General features: G+C 45.0%; 1 protein-coding gene across 1 annotated transcript in view; it reads right to left on the bottom strand.

Moving 5' to 3' along the window:
* KIF17 (kinesin family member 17) overlaps nucleotides 1-18,917 on the bottom strand; it is a 74,290-nt gene that overhangs the window by 16,308 nt on the left and 39,065 nt on the right. Inside the window, exons 8-12 of the mRNA XM_006883672.1 lie at nucleotides 18,223-18,776; nucleotides 15,738-15,922; nucleotides 14,701-14,929; nucleotides 3,387-3,645; nucleotides 2,215-2,282 (exon numbers count right to left, since the gene is read on the bottom strand). Coding sequence (XP_006883734.1) covers nucleotides 2,215-2,282; nucleotides 3,387-3,645; nucleotides 14,701-14,929; nucleotides 15,738-15,922; nucleotides 18,223-18,776 — 1,295 coding nt within the window. The remainder of the gene's footprint in view (nucleotides 1-2,214; nucleotides 2,283-3,386; nucleotides 3,646-14,700; nucleotides 14,930-15,737; nucleotides 15,923-18,222; nucleotides 18,777-18,917) is intronic.

Raw genomic sequence — 18,917 nt, 5'->3', positions numbered from 1 at the left:
AGTGCATGAGGTCCTCCTCAGTTTCAGCAAGCAAGGTTGTGTCATCTGCATAACGCAGATTGTTGATAGATCTTCCACCAATCCTAATGCCACGCATCTCCTCATAGAGCCCAGCCTCTTGGATAATCTGCTCTGCATACAGGTTGAAAAGGTATGGAGAGAGGACACATCCCTGGCGCACACCCTTCCCAATTTTGAACCATTCAGTGTTGCCCTGGTCTCTTCTGATGACTGCCTCTTGGTCCAAGTATAGCTTTCGCATTAGCACGATTAAATGTTCTGGGATTCCCATTCTTCTCAGAGTCAGCCCCAGTTTGTTATGATCCATTATACACATGGACCTTACTGATGAAATACACACAAACTGACTGCATCAGTGAAAAGAGATGAAGAAGCTCAATATCATCAGTCCAAACAAGGCCAGGGGCCAATAATGGAACAGGTCATCAGTTACTCATATGAAAGTGAAATTGAAGCGGAAGACAAGCTAAACAACTCTATTAAATCTGAAATACATTATTTTTACTTTGATTTAATCCCACCTGAATTAAAAACAGCTAAAAAAAAACAGATCCGATACACTACTAGAAACCAAAGATCATATAAGCTTTGGGATGACTTCAAGGACATTATCCAGGAAGAAAGCAAAAGGTCATTTTAAAAAAAAAACAGGAAAGAGAAGACCAAAATGAACATCAGAAGAGACTCTGAAACTTACTCTTCAACTCACAGAAGCCAAACAGAAGGAAAGAAACAATGAAAAAAACTGAACAGAAGATTCCAAAAGGCATCTTGAGAAAACAAATATTAAAATGAAATTTGCAAAGGTCTGGGGTTGGAAAACCAAAAACAAAGCTTATGCTGAGCCATCTTTTCTCAAGCTGAAACAACAGAACACATTCAAACCCTGAGTTGCAAAATGGAAGGATTCTACAGGCAAAATCTTAAACTATATTGTTGTTAGGTGCCACTGAGCTGAGTACGACTCATAGCTACCCTACGAACAACAGATCTGAATCCTGATTGGTCCTGTGCCATCCTTATCTTTGATACACTTGAGCCCTTTGTCACAATCACCTGGTTAAGGGTCTTTCTTCTGTTAACCCTCCACCTTTCCAAGCATGATGTCCCTTTTCAAAGAACAGTTTTTCCTAGCAACATGCCGAAAGTATGTGAGATGAGGCTTTGCCATCCTTGCCTTCAAGGAGCCCTCTGGCTATACTTTCTCTAAGACTTTTTTTGTTCTTTTAATGGGATATTAGGACTCTTCTCCAACACCACAACTGAATGGCATAGACTCTTCTTCTGTCATCTTTATTCATTGCTCAGTTCTCAGATGCATAGCAAGTGACTGAAAAGACTATGACCTGTGCCCTATCCTGTGCCATCCTCACCATCTCTGAAACACTCAGCTCACTGCTGAAGTCACCAGACCAATCCATCTCACTGCGGTCTTCCTCTCCATATCTAGTCAAACTGTATGTGGAGGAAATAATTCAAGAACCTGGACTCTATGAGGAAGAATGTGGCATCAGGATTGGAGGAAGACTCATCAACAACCTGTTATGCAAGTGACAAAACGCTGCTTGCTGAAAATGAGGATTTGAGGCACGTGCCACAGAAGATCAAGGACTGCAAGCCTAGGGTATGGATTACATCTCAACATTAAGAAAACAAAGGACCTCACCACAGGATCAAAAGCCAACATTATGAGAGATAAAGGACAGACGCTGTCAACTATTACACCTTCCTTGGACTAACAATCAACACCCTTGATACCAGCAGTCAAGAAATCAGGAGATGTACTGCACTGGCCGGTCCACTGTCAGGGGCCTCTCCAGAGTGCTGAAGAGCAATGATGTCAGTGTGAAGACTAGAGTAAGCCTGATTCAGGCCATGGTCTTATGAACCAACTGCTTGCATCGGAAAGCTGGACAGTGAATAACAGCACTAGAGCACCAGAAAACCAGAATGAGCTGCCTGGTCTGCAGGTTTGGTGATGTTTTCACTCTTCCTCAGTAGGATGGGTCACCTCCAAACATCAGCTTTCCCTTTGGGGACAGACACCTAGGTGTCAACAAGATTACCCACCCCTGCTTCAGTCATTAGGTAAGATCAAAGTTAAGTCAAGGTCCCCATAATAATGACCCACTGCCCTTGGCAGGCAAATCCCACGAGCTCTCCACATTTCACACGCTCTCCCTGGGCACTTACCAGGCCTGGTTCTCCGTTGTCTGCTGCAGAGGTTTTGCGGACTGATTTGCTTGGTGGCCCGGTTGGAACTGCTATGAAAGCACAAGCTGAGTTACTTTTGCCAGGAGGGCACTACCCAAGCCAAGCCCAGGAATGACTGAGAAACAGATAACCAGAGGGCTGTTGCCCCCCAGAGGTTATGGGAAACGGAACCGCTTACGTCTCAGCAGGAATGGAGGTCAAATGACATCCATGCATCAGAGACGGAACTCTGGGTGTGCACTGCCTGGCAGGGAGGACTACTGGGGGGGGGGTGTGGTGGGATGTACCAGCCAACTCTCTCCATACAGGAAGAACTGGGGAGTGGCTGGAGAAGGACCCCTGGGCAGGTCTGATTTGAGTTTGAGACTCACTGGAAATGGAGGGACCTTCAAGATCATCCTCTCCAACCTCTCCTTTGTACAGACCAGAGGCTGAAGCCCAGAGATGGGCAGTGACTTATATGGTCACAGAGGAAGCCAGTGGCAAAAGCAGATGTCGAGCCAGACCTGGGTGATGCTCAAGAGCTGGTTTCTCATACTGGGTCATGACTGACTTTGGATAAGTCACTTAAACTCTCCGAGGTTTGATTTCCTCAGATGTAATGACCTTTGCAGGGCTGACGTTAGGGTGAAATAATGAGAATGATAACTTGATTGATAAAAAGTTTTAAGTACTTGCTAAGAGCCAGGCTTTACTCTAAGCATTTTACATATACAGTCAAACCTGCAAAAGCTATAACCTAAGGCAGAAACCTGCCAGAGAAGAAAAATGCAAATATTTTCCTCTTAAACAAATGGTAAAACTGCATCTGGCCACAGGCAGAAAACATGGAAGACTCAAAAAACAGGGCAGTCTCATTAAGTTCTGGCTCTTAACAGGTTTCATTATATGGCACATTTTAAACTCAAAGCCATCTTTAAGGTGCTATTATTAATCCTCATTTCCCAGGTAAGGACGCTGAGTCCCAGAGAAGTCAGAGTCTTGGAGTGGTGGAGCCAGAATCTGACTCCTGAACACCCCATTCCCTGAGGTCCCAGCCATGTTGAGTCCCCAGGGTCACAGGGATAGGCCCCCCTGTCAGTCTGCAGGATCTCAGGCTGGGGTGAGGGAGGGGAAGACCTCACAATTTCGTGTTCAGCCAGGCTCCTGACCTACTGGGAGGCTGGTTTTCATGATGATGGGCTCAGGGATCTTCCAGAAGCCATTCTCCTCATCCCAGGAAGACTCGCGCCTGATCTTGTCCAGGTTGCTGTAATTGCAGTCTCGGCGAATCAGGGGCTGCACATGCTCCAAAAGCTGCTGGAAGAGCATGAAGTCCCGTTCCTGTCTGCGGATGGTGGCCAGGTAATCAATCTTCTCCAGCTCAAACTCTGACTGCAGATCTTTGATCTCCACCTCTGCTGCCCGAAGCTGAAAGAGAAGCTTGACAATCAATGAACAGAGAAAAGCCCGCCCATCTATCTGACCACCCCACTCCTTCCAGCAAGTCACTCATCCATCTGTCCTTTGACTCATCTCTGTCTCCACCTCTGGCCCATTCACCCTTTCCTCCATTCACCCACCTTTCCACAGACTGTTTTCTCGAAGAGCAGGAATAGTTTACCAATAAAGATGTGGTAATAAATTAATAGGATTAATACCACTAAATTGATAAGTAACTGGTGAGATACAACTAGCAAGGAGTTTACAGGGGCTTTAACTAAATAAGGCTGCATTTCTTAGACCAAATGGCAGTGTTGTAATGTTCATGGTAATAATATTTATATATAGAGCTATATAGAGATATAGATAGATAGATAGAGATAGAGAGATAAAGAGATAGATATCTCCACTCACCTATCAAGACAGTTAGTTAGGGTCCTAAGACCAGGTCATTATTTAAAAAATCAGTGTTATGCAAAAATGGAGACTAAACACATCAGCTCAAAAAATGGAGAATGTCGATTTGTGCTCTAACGATGCAAAGGTATTTGACTGTGTGGATCCTAACAAGTTATGGCTAATATTGAAGAGAATGAGAATTAATTGTGTCCATACAAAACCTATAGCTAGACCAAGAGCTGATGTCTGAACAGAGGAAGGGAATAATATCTGAAGGTTGTTGTTAAGTGCCGTCCAGTCGAGTACATCTCATAGCAACCCTATGAACAACAGACCTGAACTCTGTCCTGTCCTGCACCATCTTTATCACTCTACAATTTGAGCCCATCGCCACAGATACTTATCAATCCATCTATTGAGAGTCTTTCTCTCCTTCACTGACCCTCTACCTTTCCAGGCATGATGTCCCTTTCCAAGGAGTAGCCTCTCCTAACAACATATCCAAAATATGTGAGACAATGTTTCACCACCTTTGCCCCTAAGAAACACTCTGACTGAACTTTTTCCAAGACATTACTGTTTTTATGGCAGTCCTTAAGATATTCAGCACTCTTCTCCAATACCACAATTCAAATGCATCAGTTTCTCTCCTGCCATCTTTATTCATTGTCTCAGATGTATAGTAGGTGATTAGACAGACCATAGCTTGAGTCCAGTGTACCTTAGTCTCTACAGTGACATCATTGCTCTTTGGTACTTTGGAGAGAGTCCCTAACAGCAGACTTTTAAAAAAATTATTAATTTCAATGAAAATTTACAGAGACTTTGGATTTCCATTCATTCATTCATTGTTGCACTTTTCTCCTCTCCCTACCCTCTCCCCTAGTACACTACCCTCTTGGAAAAGTAAAATAAAAATTCTTTCATTGTTTTACGATCCCTCCCCCCAGGTCCACTCCACTGTGCAGCCTTCACTCTGGACTCTTGTCATGACAAAAATACCTAATCACGTATCCCTTTTAAAGAATTTTCTCCCTCATCTGTTTCAATGCAGTATACATTATTGAACCTATCTTTCTCAGTCTCCCCTGAACCCCAATGTCAGTCCTGTTTTACAACAGTAGCACCATGCAGTATTTGTCCTTTTGTGACTGAGATACTTCACTCAGCATAATGTCCTCCAAGGTCACCCATTTTGAATAATATTGCATGAGTTTCTTGTTTTTCAATGCAGCATAGTATTCCATTGTGCAAATATACCACAGCTTCTCTACCCACTCGTTTGTTGATGGGCATTCGGGTTGTTTCCAACTCCTTGCTATTGTGAACAAAGCTGTGATAAACATGGGTGTGCATATATCTGCTTGGATGTCAGCTATGGTCTCTTTGGGGTATATTCCCAGTAGTGGAACTGCTGGGTCAAATTGTATCTCTATTTGCAACTTTTTTTTATGGTCCAAATGAGAATGCTAGGTTTATTCCAACAACAGTGCAGCAAACACACTGATCAATGTAAAATGAACTGTATCATTAACAATGTAACTCATAAAAACAGAATCATGATCTAAAAATATAACATTAACCAGGCAATATCCCCAAAAATACCCTTACATGGTAATTATAATCAACAATTTGGTATTTTTCTTCCTAGATAACTCATACGCTTCTATATTTTTACTGCTTATTTTTATGTAAATGTTACTGTTCTGAAGAGAATTTAAAAGTAAAAAAAATGAGTTATTGAGTTCTATTTTAAGTAAGAAATGGTAACTATAATAAATTATCATACATTCTATTTGCAACTTTTTTTTAAAGCAACTTTTTGATAAAGTGCCATACCACCTTCCACAATGGCTGCACCATTTTACACTCCCACCAACAGTGAATAAGGGTTCCTGTTTCTCCACAACCTCGCCAGCATTTGTTGCTTGCTGTTGTGTTAAATTTTGTTATTCTGACTGGGGTGAGATGATATCTCATAGTTGTTTTAATTTGCATCTCTCTTAGGGCTAGGGATTTTGAGCATTTCTTCATGTGCTTGTTAGCCATCTGAACGTCTTCTTTGGTGAAGTGTCTGTTCATATCCTGTGTCTATTTTTCTATTGGATTCTTTACCTATATCTTGTTGTGGTGCTCAAGTATTTCATAAATTCTGGATATAAGTCCCTTATCTGATATGTCATTACCAAATACTTTTTCCCAGTCTGTGGCTTCCCTTTTTACCCTGCTGGAGAAGATTTTGGATGTGCATAGGGATTTGATTCTTAGAAGGTCCCATTCATCTATTTTATCTTCTCCTGGTTGTAGGTTTTTCAGGATACCTGGAAGACTGTTTATGTTGTGAATTAGGACTTCTAGTGTTCTTCCAAGCTTTTCTTTAATGAAGATTATAGTCCTTGGTTTTAGTCCTAGGTCCATGATCCACCTGGAGTTGGTTTTTGTATATGGAGTGAGGTGTGGATCTTGCTTGAGTCTTTTGCAGATGTTGTTGTTGTTGTTATGTGCCATTGAGTCGTTTGCGACTCATAGCTACCCTATGTACAAGAGCTCTAAGCGCTGTTCTATCCTGTGCCAACCTAGCCATCTCAAACGCAATCATTTCCACCACTCCAGTCATAGAATTGATCCATCTCATTGAAGGTCTTCCTCTCCTTCGCTGCCCCTCCACTCTGCCAAACATGATGTCCCTCTCTAAGGACCAGTCCCTCCTTGCAACATGCCCAAATTATGTCAGACGAAGCTTCAGAATCCTTGACTCCAAAGAGCATTCCGGCTTCACCTTCTCCAGGACAAACCTGTTTGTTCTCCTAGCAGTATATTCAACACTCTTCTCCAGCACCACAGCTCAAAGGCATCAATTCTTTTTTTATCAACCCTATTCATTGTCCAACTCTCTGATGAATAGCACATAATTGAGAAGACTATAGCCCGGATCAGGCGCACTTGAGTCTCCAGCTTGACGTTGTTGCTCTTCAGTACTCTTGAGAGGTCCCTCACAGCCAACTTTCCCAATGCAATTCCTCTCTTTTCCAATTTCGCCAACACCATTTGTTAAAAAGGCTGTCATTTCCCCACTAACCTGATTTCATCTCCTTGTCAAAAATCAATTGACTATAGATAGATGGACTGATCTCCAGTTTCTCAATTCTATTCCATTGATCTATATGTCTCTCATTGTACCAGTACCATGCTGTCTTAACCATCATAGCAGTGTAGTAGGATTTGAAATCAGGGAGTGAGATACCTCCTACCTTTCTTCTATTTTTAAGAAGTGCTCTGCTTATTCGTGGCTTTTTTTTTCCATTCCAAATGAAACTGGAGATTGCCTTTTCCATCTCCTTGAAGAATGGGATTGGTATTTGTATTGGGATTGCATTAAATGTTTAAATTGTCTTTGGTAGTACTTCCATTACCACAATAATGAGTCTTCCTATCCATGAGCAAGGGATATTCTTCCACTTCTCCAGGTCTCTTTTTGTTTCTTGTAGTAATGTTTTGTAATTTTCTTTGAATAGATCCTTTGTGACAGCAGACTTTTGAAATGCTATACATCTCCCGATCTCCTGACTACTGGTACCAAGAGTTCTGACTGTGAATCTAAGCAAGATTAAATTGTTGACAATTTCTTTTCTTCCCCCCCTCCATCTATGATAAATAATGTTGCTTACTGGTCCACTGGTGTGGATTTTTGTTTTCTTGATGCTGAGATGTAATCCATACCAAAGGCTCCAGTGCTTGATCTTCTGCAGTAAGTGCTTCAGGTCCTCTTCACTTTCAGGAAGCAAGGTTGTCTCATCTGCGTAATTCAAGTTGTTGATGAATCTTTCTTCAGTATTAATGCCACACTTTCCTTCATAAAGTCCAGCTTCTCAAATGATTTGCTCAGTTCCAGTCACTGTGACTGAATATGTATGAAGAGAGGATATAGCCCTGATGAACATATTTTTTTATTTTAAACCATGCAGTGCTCCCTTGCTCTGTTCAGACACCAGCTTCTTGGTCTAGGTATAGGTTTTGTATACACATAATTAAGTGTTCTGGAATTCCCATTCTTCTCAAGGTTATAGTCATGGTTTGCTATTGTTGTTGTTATGTGCCACCAAGTCTCTTGCAACTCACAGTGACATTACGTACAACAACTCTGAAGCCTGCTCTATCCTAAGCCAATCTTACTATCTCCAACACACCTACCACCGTTACTCCAGTCACTGAGTTAATCCATCTCATTGAGGGCCTTCACCTCCTGAACTGCCCCTCCACCCCCTGCACTGCCCCTCCACCCTCCTCAGCATAATGTCTCTCTTTAAGGACTGAACACCTATATATATCTTCTCCTCTAGTGCCATAATGAGTAATCTATCAGACTGCTAATCAAAAGGTTAACAGTTTGAATCCATAAGCTGCTCTTTGGGAGAAAGATGGGCAGTCTCCTACTTTACAGATTCACCACCTCATAAACTAGACAGGGCATCACCATAGGTCAGAAGAGATTTGATGGCATCGAGTTGAATTTAAAAGAAATGTTATCCACAAAAAACACACACTAGTAAGAATAACAAGGACAAATATAATAACCCTTAGCTCAAACTGATAACATCACAAAAGACAAAGAACACGGGAAGCCTCGGACATATGAACAGAGAACTAAACAGCCCAACCCAGCAGAGACAGCTACTGGGCTCACAACACAGGGCAGAAAAGTGGCCAACACACAGAAACATGGAGATAAGGGAGCCAGATGCTGGAGTAAAAATAAAATCACTTCCCCAGAGGACAGATCTGAAACCTGAAAATGAGAAAGTGGGGAAGGAAAAAAAGACCTGAATATGTGTAGTCCTAGAGTAGTTATGCAAGGTGTTGCTTCTGGGGGAGAAATAGACACCTGGAAGTATAAGGGAAAAGTCTAGCAGAAATGAGAAAAATCGCAAAATACAGTGTTTCTTATGTGTGTGATTTGTCCTCATTTCTGCAGGATTTTTACCATCTCTCCCACCTCTATTCCCAAAAAAAGCTGTGGCTGGAAGAATTTTGGCCTCCATGATCCTCACTCCCTGGCACAAACACATTTCTTTACGTAGTAAAATGGTCTTTGCAAATAGAATTAAGGTTGCTAGCCAATTGATCTTAAAATAGAGGTATTTTCCAGAGCAATCACACGAACCTTGCAAAGTGGAGAATAATTGCAGCAGAGACAAGGCAGACACAGTCAGGACTGGAAGAGGAGGGAGCAATCCCCACCCGTGCTGTGTATGAACAGTCCACGACTCAGTGCATGCTGGTGCCCTCTAGAAGTCAAGAATGACCCAGACGTGTCTGCGAACATGGGAAAAAGGACTTCGGTCCTACAGAAAAGAAACTAACAACAATCTGAATGAACTTATAATTCTCCCTCGAGTCTCTAGAAAGCTACTCGGCCCTGCTGGCATGGTGACTTCAACCTTGTGCATTCCTACAAAGAGAAGCCAGCTGAAGTAATGCACCCAGACTGCTGACCGACAGAGTGGGAGGTAATAAATTTACATTGTTTGAAGCAATTTCATTTGTATTAACTTTTTTATGGCAGCAAAAGGAAACTAAACCAGAGTGTTACTTCAAACTCTGCATCTTGCTTTACAGAAATATTGAATGAGGAAACCTAGTAAACATCCAAAACCCTTAAATCTATAAACAGCTGTTACTGACAATTCAGAAAGGGTCCATTACCAAACAGTAAAGGACAGACACATGCTACACAAGTGACAATATAACACCACCTCAGGGCAGCGTGGGAACAGCAGGGAGGAGCCAGAGGGCACAGCGCACGAGGAAGAAAGTCTCTCAGTGGTCACCACACCACGCAAGAACACCTCAGCTCAAGGAAATGTTGGGCAAAAGCGAACGTTCACAGAACCAAACAGATGAAAATACAGCACATCCCAACTCAGACATGCGCTCAAAGCCAGAAAATTGCCAATAAGAAATCCCAAAGCTTAAAACATAAATAGACAAGAGACAAGAATCAAGATGATGTGAAATGGGACAGTAAGTGAACTCAGAATTTCCCCCATTTCAGAAATATAGATCAAATGATAAGGTATCTATGACAGAACAAATTCCCTTGAGGTTAATACCTCAGAAAAGTTATAAAAACAGCCAAAACAAAGAGGAAAAAGTCTCAAAGAGAAAGTGATGCAGAAGATAAAAAAAAAAATGCAACATTTGGATAGAGTCCCTAACAAAAAAACAGAACAGGAAAATATTGAAATAGAGAGTTAATTTACTATGGTTAATTAAATATAGAGTTCATTTACTTCTAGGAAGTAAAAAAATGCCTGAATTTACATACTGAACAGATTAACTATATACACAGGGAAACTGATCAAGAATTATAAAGTCAAGAGTTTTCAAAATTTCTCAAGGGTCCTCACACAATGCAACGAGCAACATTTTCAAGAGAAGAAAAGTAGGAGACAAGGATTTTATTTCCAGTAAATTTTAAATATGCAAGAACAAAGAAATACACTACACATAAAGCATTTCCGAGAAGTCTAATAAAAACCATGTTTCATCCAGTAAGAAATGACGGAGAAAGTCAGCTACAGGCTTAATTCATTAATTAATTAAGGTGAGCACTGAGTAGATCTTTTAACCTAACAATAAAAAGAGACAGAATGAAAGAATAATATGAACATGTAAATTTTATATTTTTAGCTGTATAGAATTAATGCAGTCAAAAAAGAGAAATAGAGACAGAAGGGGGGAAAACTCAATGATGATCACAGGGGAATAAGTGAGAGTAAAAGATAGCATATAAAATTGGCCATGATTTTTTTTATCACTTGCTTCCTATGCCATCTGAAAGTCAAACAGTGAATCAGGATGACAGAAGAATAATTAACGACTTTGAGTGGTGGTGTTAAAGAAGAGAAGTGAATATTGCATGCACTGCCAAAAGAAGAAACAGGTCTGACTTGGAGGAAGTACAACCGGGCTGCTCATTAGAGGCAAGGATGGTGAAATTCTATCTCATGTACTTTGGACCTGTTGTCAGGAAGGGCCAGTCTTTGGAAAAAGACTTCATGCTGGAAAAGGTAGAGGGTCAGAGAATGAGAAAGCCCGCAACAAGATGGACTGACCCACTTACTGTAACAATGGGTTCAAGCATATCTTGTGCCATTCATGAGGATGGCACAGGATAGGGGCAAGGTTCAGACTGGTTGTTCAAACGGTCACTATAGGTGACTTGATGGTGCCTAACAACATCTGTTTGTAAGGCTGAGGAGTAAAAGGAAAACGCAAAACTCAAAAGGAGACAAAAGAAATTATTAGATCTGTCTTCTGTAGAGTGCTGGGCACTGTCTATAGGATGCTCTGGGAATTATCTGATTTTTTAGAGATTCACACCTGTAACTCTGAATGATTCATTTATTTACCTGTAGTTGTTTCGATATAAAGATGGAACTGACTCATAGGTGACCCTCCAGTGGGTTTTCAGAGGCAGTTAATTGCACAGGAGGAGATTGTCCATACTTGATTTCCATGCTGCAGAAAAAATAACCTCATCCATGATATTTTACTGCACTAAAGGGAGCTCCCCAGGTTTGTTCCACCTGGTCGCCAGAGAGAGCATGGTGCTATATGTGTGGGTGTTGTGGCAGTTTTTGCACGTGAAGGACTACTCTGCCTCCAGGAGCCAGGCAAGCCAGGCTTGGCCTAGGGTTTAAGGCAGCAGGGGGCTCCAGCCCAAAAGGGCCCTCGGGCTTGTCTTTCATTGCTTTTGTTCAGACATTCCTCTAGGTCATATAGCCCTGGTGTACAAGTTGCCTTACCCCGGTCACTTGTGGTTACTGTGAGGCTGAACACTGTGACACTGATGTGTCAAATGTGTTAATGGTTGGTTACCCAATGCGGACAGAGAGTGGGGTGGAGCTCCCCAATTAAAACAAGCTTGGAAGGAGGAGTGGCATCCACTTCCATAATAGCTTGCCTCCGGAGACCCTATGAACCTGGAGAGAGGATGAAAGGCACCCAAGCATTGAGGACTCTCCTTCATAGGGTCTCTATGAGTTTCCTGCGACTCAACAGCACTTAACAACAACAACAAAGGGAGCTCTGGTGGCCTAGCAGCAAGTAACTGCACTGCCATTCCAGAGGCACAAAGTTCAAATCAACAAGCTGTTCGGTGGGAGAAGGATAAGCAATCTCCTTCCGTGTGATTAACTGCCTCCGAAATTGCCCCTGGAGGGTCAACTATGGTTCAGTTTCAATATGACAGCACACAACAATAATAACAAAACGAGCTCTAGTTTACAGAGGGTGTTGCACTGCTGCTAACCCAAAGACCACATCTCCAGTGGTTCAAATCCACCAGCAGCTCAAAAAGAGAATGATGGGCAATCTCCTCCCATGCAATATACAGCTACTGAGTATTGGGAAACTAACCGGTATTGCATATATTGGCTAACTCGTTTCAGCCTCCATAATTGTGCATGTGTGTGTGTGTGTGTGTATTTCTATCTATCTATCTATCTATCTATCTATCTATCTATCTATCTATCTATCTATCTATCGAGTGTGTTCGGGGGTGTAGTCCATAGGCAGTTGTGCTGCTAACCCAAAGATGGCATCTCTTCGGTGGTTTAAATCTCCCAGCAGCTCCAAAGGAAAACTATAGGCCATCTCCTCCTGTGTGATTTACAGCCTCCAAAAAAGTTTTCTGACTCTACAGAAATGTAAACTATATAAACTACAAATGTAAACCACAGAAACTATAGAAATGTAAACTCATTTATATAAATGTTTGTATTCTTTAAATTCTCTGAACTTAACATCAGTTTTAACATCTGAATCTGTTTTAACAGCTTAAATTAGTTAACTAATGAAGTCAATAAACTTTTTTACATATATTCATTTGATATTTGTGTCTGAACTATGCTTTCAACCTTTCATTTATTTTTTCTCTTTTTTTAATTTGTATTGCATTATTTTTACGTGTACCGTCAAATCAGATCTGACTGGTACAGGAGGAGATTGCCTCCCCACCCCCCGCCCCCCCTTCTCCAGCAGAGCATCTGGTGGATTTGAACCACGTACTTCTGGATGGCAGTGCAGCGTCTTGCCACTAGGTGACTAGGCCACCAGAGCTCCCTTGTTTTCAACCTTTTAAATGATCACGAGGGTTTGTAAAACAATGAAAGAATCTTTTCTTTTACTTTTCCATAATTTTTGGACTCATGTACTTATAACTTGTTAGTCAAATTTGTGTCTTCTAGGTTGCAACACCCCCATGATACATCTTCAAGGATATGAACATGTACGGCCAAGCACAATCAATAAGAGTGCATCTAAATTCCAAAATCAATCTCCATAATAGTCTATGTGTTTCCTACTGCCAAAGGGGCCCTTTAGAGTAGTGAGAGAAGATCTTCACCCTGAAACCCACAGCGTCCCTTTTCAGCAGGAAGTAGCTAAGAGAATACGCCATCCCCTTTTCCTTATGAATCAGGGTGAAGTCTCTCTCAGGGAGGAGTGATAGGGAATGGCAAAGGACACACCGACAAAGGAGATTAATCAGAACTGACTTTGACAAGCACTGTGGCAATTGGAAAATTAAAACAGACATTTGGATGGCGGGGAAGAAGAACAAACTGGGGAGGAGGGTAGAGAGAATAGTGCAACAATGAATGAATGGAAACCCAAAATCTCTGTAAATGTTTATGAAAATTAATAAAATATAATTATAGAAAAAAAAGATAAAATATATGCTTTGGGAAGATCCTTTGGTTTCCAGTGCTTGAACAAGGGGGGGCGGGAGCGGGAGTGGGCCTGGGGAGACACCATGCAGAGAAAGCACGGGCTTTAGAACCGGTGGCACTCACTCCTGGGGCTCGACCCCATTTGCCTTCATTCTCTTCCTAGCACAAGCTAACCTGCGGTGCAACACTGGCTCTTCTCTCACATCACAGCGCTGTCTCTTCCTGTCGGCTTCTACCTCATAGTCACCACCTCCATGGAACTCCCATCTCCCACTGCAGCAGCCTCAGGAACTGGAGTTCTTATGCTCAGATGCAGGACTGGGTGCTAGTTTCAGGGGTGCATTCATGTTATAGTAATGTATAGGGCTGGGCACTTACATGTGTGCATTTACATGCCTTCCCCTGGTATCACGTACTAACCCCCTGGCTCCCAGATACACTCTTTCTTAGGTCTCAGGTTTGAGTTCTCGTTACGCATCCTACGGGAACATCCACGTGGGCTCCAAGACAGCAGGGACAGGTTTGTCACTTTCACACCAGTGCCACCAGCATCCAAAGCAAGGCATGCCACACAACAGGCACTCAATACATGTTTGTATAATGTACAATTCAGGGATCTCTGGTGGCCTAGCAGCAAGAAGCTGCACTGCAATCCCAAAGACACATTGTTCGAGGCCACCAGCTGCTCTGCGGGAGGATGATGGGCAATCTCCTCTTGTGTGGTTAACTGCCTCTGAAAACCTACCAGAAGGTCAGCTATGGGTCAGTTCTGACTCTACGGAATTAACCACAACAGTGTACAGTTCTTTCTGGCAGTCTAGCTGGGTCTAGTGATGCCTAGATGAAGGGAGGGTCTCACTGATGCCTGGGCAGCACGGGATGGAGGATGATAGGGCGTTCCAGGCCTCACCTTCTTCTGCATCTTCTCCAGCAGCTTGCTCTTGGCCCTCACTTCCTCCTGGATGGAGTCGTAGACCTTGAGCAGCACCCAGTCCCCACTGTCGTCTGAGTTCTGCAGGGCCGCCACCAGCTGCTTCTTGCGCTCATCTGCATACCTCTTTCTTCGTCTGTGCTTCTCCTTCAGGTCCTTGTTCTTGGCTTGCTCCCCACCTACCACCTGCTGCTCCAACAGCTGCAGGCTGCCAGTGTGGGGAGAAAGCAACATTGAGCACATTCTACCCAGCAGGTCTCACTCAATTCTTCCAACAGCCCACTTCCCAAGGAGGTAAACTCAGGCTCTTAAGAATGAAGCAGCTTGCTAAGGATCAAAGCCAGGATTCCTCCCGGATCTGGTGGTCTCCCAGCCTATGTCCCCAACCGTGGTGGCTCTAATGGGAAAGATGAGAATCTTCCTGTGGTACTCAAGCTAGTCCCCTGTTTCCCAAATGCTGAAGGCTAGCTGATCCCTCCAGCAGAGCAGCTGCATCCTTGTTCTGGGCACCCTGTGTGATGAGGGTCATCCCAGGCTGTGTCCTGTGCTGCCAGGAGGTAGAGCCAGGCAGGAGACTGGCATCATTCTCATTTACAAATGTGAGCACTAAGGCTAAGTGACTTGTGCAAAACCCACAAAGTCCCAGGCAGCCCCAGGGATCTCAGCTGGGTGACCCTGACACTAGGATAAGCCAACGGCCTGGAAGATTGAATGGAACTTCAATTTGGGGACACCAACTTGCCCACAAATGCCTGAAACCTGGGAGAGCCGCTGGGCAACTCTGCAGCACACACTCCCCATAGGAGCTGGAGCCAGTGGAGCTTTCGAAGGGAACCTGCCCCAGTGCTGACTACACTATCCTGTCCCCCGACCTCGGCCTCTCACCAGAGAACCTCTCAGCCACAACCGGAAGGTGAGCTGGGTGAGGGCCCAACACAGATCAGAAATAATCTGTCTGCAACTCCATTCCCAGGACCTGATAGGTGGGTCCCACCACCCCAAACTCAGATGCTTACCGGGCAAGCACCTGCTGCTGGTCCACTATGGCCAGCCCTGCCACTTCCACGTCTGTGTTCTCCTTCCTTACGCCTCCTGAGGCCACCAGGGGGAGAGGCTGGGCCACCAAGGGTGCCTGGGCCTCCACTTTGGCCTCCATATCAGGTTCTGCCTCCTCGGCCACTTCTTGGGCTGGATTAACCTCCTGTGTGCAGAGATATCAAGAGGGGGTACCCTGGAGATGTGCACATGCAGTCCTCAGGAGCCCCCCAATCCTGACAAGGGATGAGCCACCTGTGACTCAGAGACACCCAGTTATCAAACACACCCCTGGTTTCCTGCTGCTCCCATATCTCCCAGCTTCTCCTGCCCACTCCAACCTGATCTCCACACAGCAGCAAGAACCATTTTCTTAGCACAGAAACCCATCACACCTGTTTCTCAACTGCCCTTTAGGCTTCTGTTACATTCTAGGTAAAGCTTCATCTCTTTTGGGGCCACTGTGCCCCCTGTGTACTGGCCCCTGCCTCTTCTCCAGCCTCATCCTGGCTGCTTGTTCCTACCCACCAGCAGCCCACCTGGCCAAAAGTCACAGGACTACTATTCTGCCTGTTCCCTCTGTCCAGTGCTCTTTCCAGGGCTTCCCCTTACTGCTTGGGTCACATCTTGAATATCACTTACTCACCCAGGGGTTCCCATCTATGGAGAGCCTGTAATTGGCCCAGACCCCACTGCGCACATCTGCTGCCCACCCACTGAGCAGCACCAGAGTCTGGGAGACCACCTTTTCCCTCCATAAATGCACATCCCTTAAAGCCTCTTCTGGTGTGCTGTCTTGATAAAAGAGTGCCTTCTAAAAGCATCTAGGGAGGTCTGCCCCTGACCTTCAGCTCTCCTGTCCCCACTAAGCCTTCAGACCAAGAGTTCTGAGGCAAAGGGCTGTCTGGATCACATCATCCATAACATCGTAAGATTCATCCTGGAAAGGGTCAAACCGGGCGGCTCCTTGGAGTCAAGGATTCTGAGGCTCCGTCTAACATACTTTGGACATGTTGCAGGGAAGGACAGGTCCTTGGAGAGGGACATCATGCTTGGTAGGGTGGAGGGACAGCGCAGGAGGGGAAGGCCCTCTATGAGGTGGATTGATTCAGTGACTGGGGCAATTGGGATGGATGTATCGGAGATGGTGTGATTGGTACAGGACAGTGGAGTTTAGGGCTGTACATAGGGTCACTATGAGTAGCAAGTGACTCAACGGCACATAACAACTGTGGTAGCACCTGTGATGGGGGGAATGCCAGTTCTCCGAGTCAGGCACCACTGTGCTAAGGGCCACCTGTTATAAGTCTAAAAACCTGGAGAGGGAGGAGACAGGCCCCTGAAATGCCTCCCACCAGTGGACACTCACGATCCTGGGGACAGGACTTGGTCAGGTGCCTTGCCGTCACTCTGGGGTTACCGGGCTGCAGCGGCAGATCTGTTGGGGTGGGGTACTTGGAGAGCTGGGTGGGTGAATGGAGAGGGACTGTCTGATCCGGAATCATCTCGGCCTCCCACACTCCTAACTTCTGCTTCAACTCCCAGTTGTGAACCAACTCCCCCCACTACCTCCCACCCCTGCACTCTCCTCCTGACTGTCCCTGCTGAGAGGGGGCATAAATGAAGGAGTGAGGAGGGGAGGGGACAGGAAGGGGAAGAGAGGAAATGAGGCTGCCAGAGAAAATTATGGGCATGTTCTGAGCACGCGACATGTGCCAGGAGCAATACCTGCAGTCTCATGTGAGACACACAGCATCATCCCCATTGCAGAGACTGAAAAACTGAGGCACAGAGTGGTGACTGCCCAAAGGCGTACAGCTAAGTAAGTAGTAGAGCTCAGATATGGCCCCAGTTTTGCCTGATTCAAAGGCTTGTGCTCTTTCTACACATACACACAGAGAGAGAGATATTGGAGGGGGCGGAGAGAGATGGGAGGGGGCAGAGAAAGAGAAGGAAAGCAGAGGACAAAGAAAAAGAGCTACAATTTTTAAGAAAAGGGGTAAAAAGGAGGAGGGCTGAGAAGGGAGATGTTGATGACCAGCAGGGAAGGGAAAGCAACAGTAGCACCATAAGGTTCCCCTAGTTCCAACTGAAAGACAGTGGGTTTCCACAGGCTCCTCGCCCCTCCATGCTGAGCTTCCAGGCACATGAAGGCTGGGTCAAGCCTCCTCAGCTCTGCAGAACCGGACACGCCACAGACTCCCCAAACCAGTGTCCCTCAGTCGGCAGGTCAGGTGCCCACCTGGTAGTACCCTGTATCCCAATCCCGACTTTGTTACTAATGTACTCATCAGTCAGACCTTTTTATTTCCTAGATCCCTGACTGAGAGTGCCCAAGCCTGGACCCCAGAGCCAGCGCCTTGGTCGAGACAGGGAGGCAGGCAGTGCTGGAGCCACAGAGGGAAGAGCTCTGAGCCTGCGCAAGGGACGCCGGGCCCCAGCCCAGCGCGGTAAGATGCCAGCTACCTGCTCGGGGACCTCGGGTGAGTCTTCCAGGGACACGTCTGTCCTGGCCACTGTGTAGGTGAGCCTGGACAGCTTGGCTTCCAACTCAGCAAATGGGTCCTTCAGGCCTGGTAGCAGCTCCAAGGGCAACAGTTTGGGCCCCTCTTCCTGGAAGTAGCCCTGATTGTCCTGCAGGGGTCCGGTGGTCTCCTGGCTGAGGTGCTCTGAGAAGGGTCTGTTCTTGGGCTCCTCCTCAAGTGTAGAGAATTCCAGGGTGGAGCACTCACCGGGCTCAGGGAAAGCCTCAAGTGTGGAAGTTTTCTCCAATGTGCTTGATCCATTTGACCCAAAAGAAACCTCAAACTTGGAGTCCTGCACTTTGAGTGGTTCCTCCAACCGGAGTGAGCTCTCAGACCTGGGGAGTTCTGCCAGGGATGGAGGGCTGAGTGTGAAGCAGAGCGTAGGCTGGAGGCTGGCATCCAGTGGAAAGGCAGGTGTGTGCTCACATCTGTTTGCAAACTCTGGCTTGGGCATGTCCTCAGTCTTGTAGAGGGCTTCTGCCTTCAGGAGAACCTCTGAAAATGGAGAATTGTCTGCTTAGAACTTTTTAAAAAGTTAGTGAATGAGACTGTTTCTCTCAAGTTGGTCCCAACACCAGTCCCCAAGAACAATGGGTGTCCTGTTACCCCAAATCTGAGTCTGGCTACAGCCAGTGT

This window comes from Elephantulus edwardii, unplaced genomic scaffold, assembly GCF_000299155.1.
Source record: "Elephantulus edwardii isolate Elephantulus edwardi_28Jun2011 unplaced genomic scaffold, EleEdw1.0 scaffold00028, whole genome shotgun sequence".
NCBI lineage: Eukaryota > Metazoa > Chordata > Mammalia > Macroscelidea > Macroscelididae > Elephantulus > Elephantulus edwardii.
Note: the sequence above shows the minus strand (reverse complement) of the source record. Positions and strands in the feature narration are given on the sequence as shown.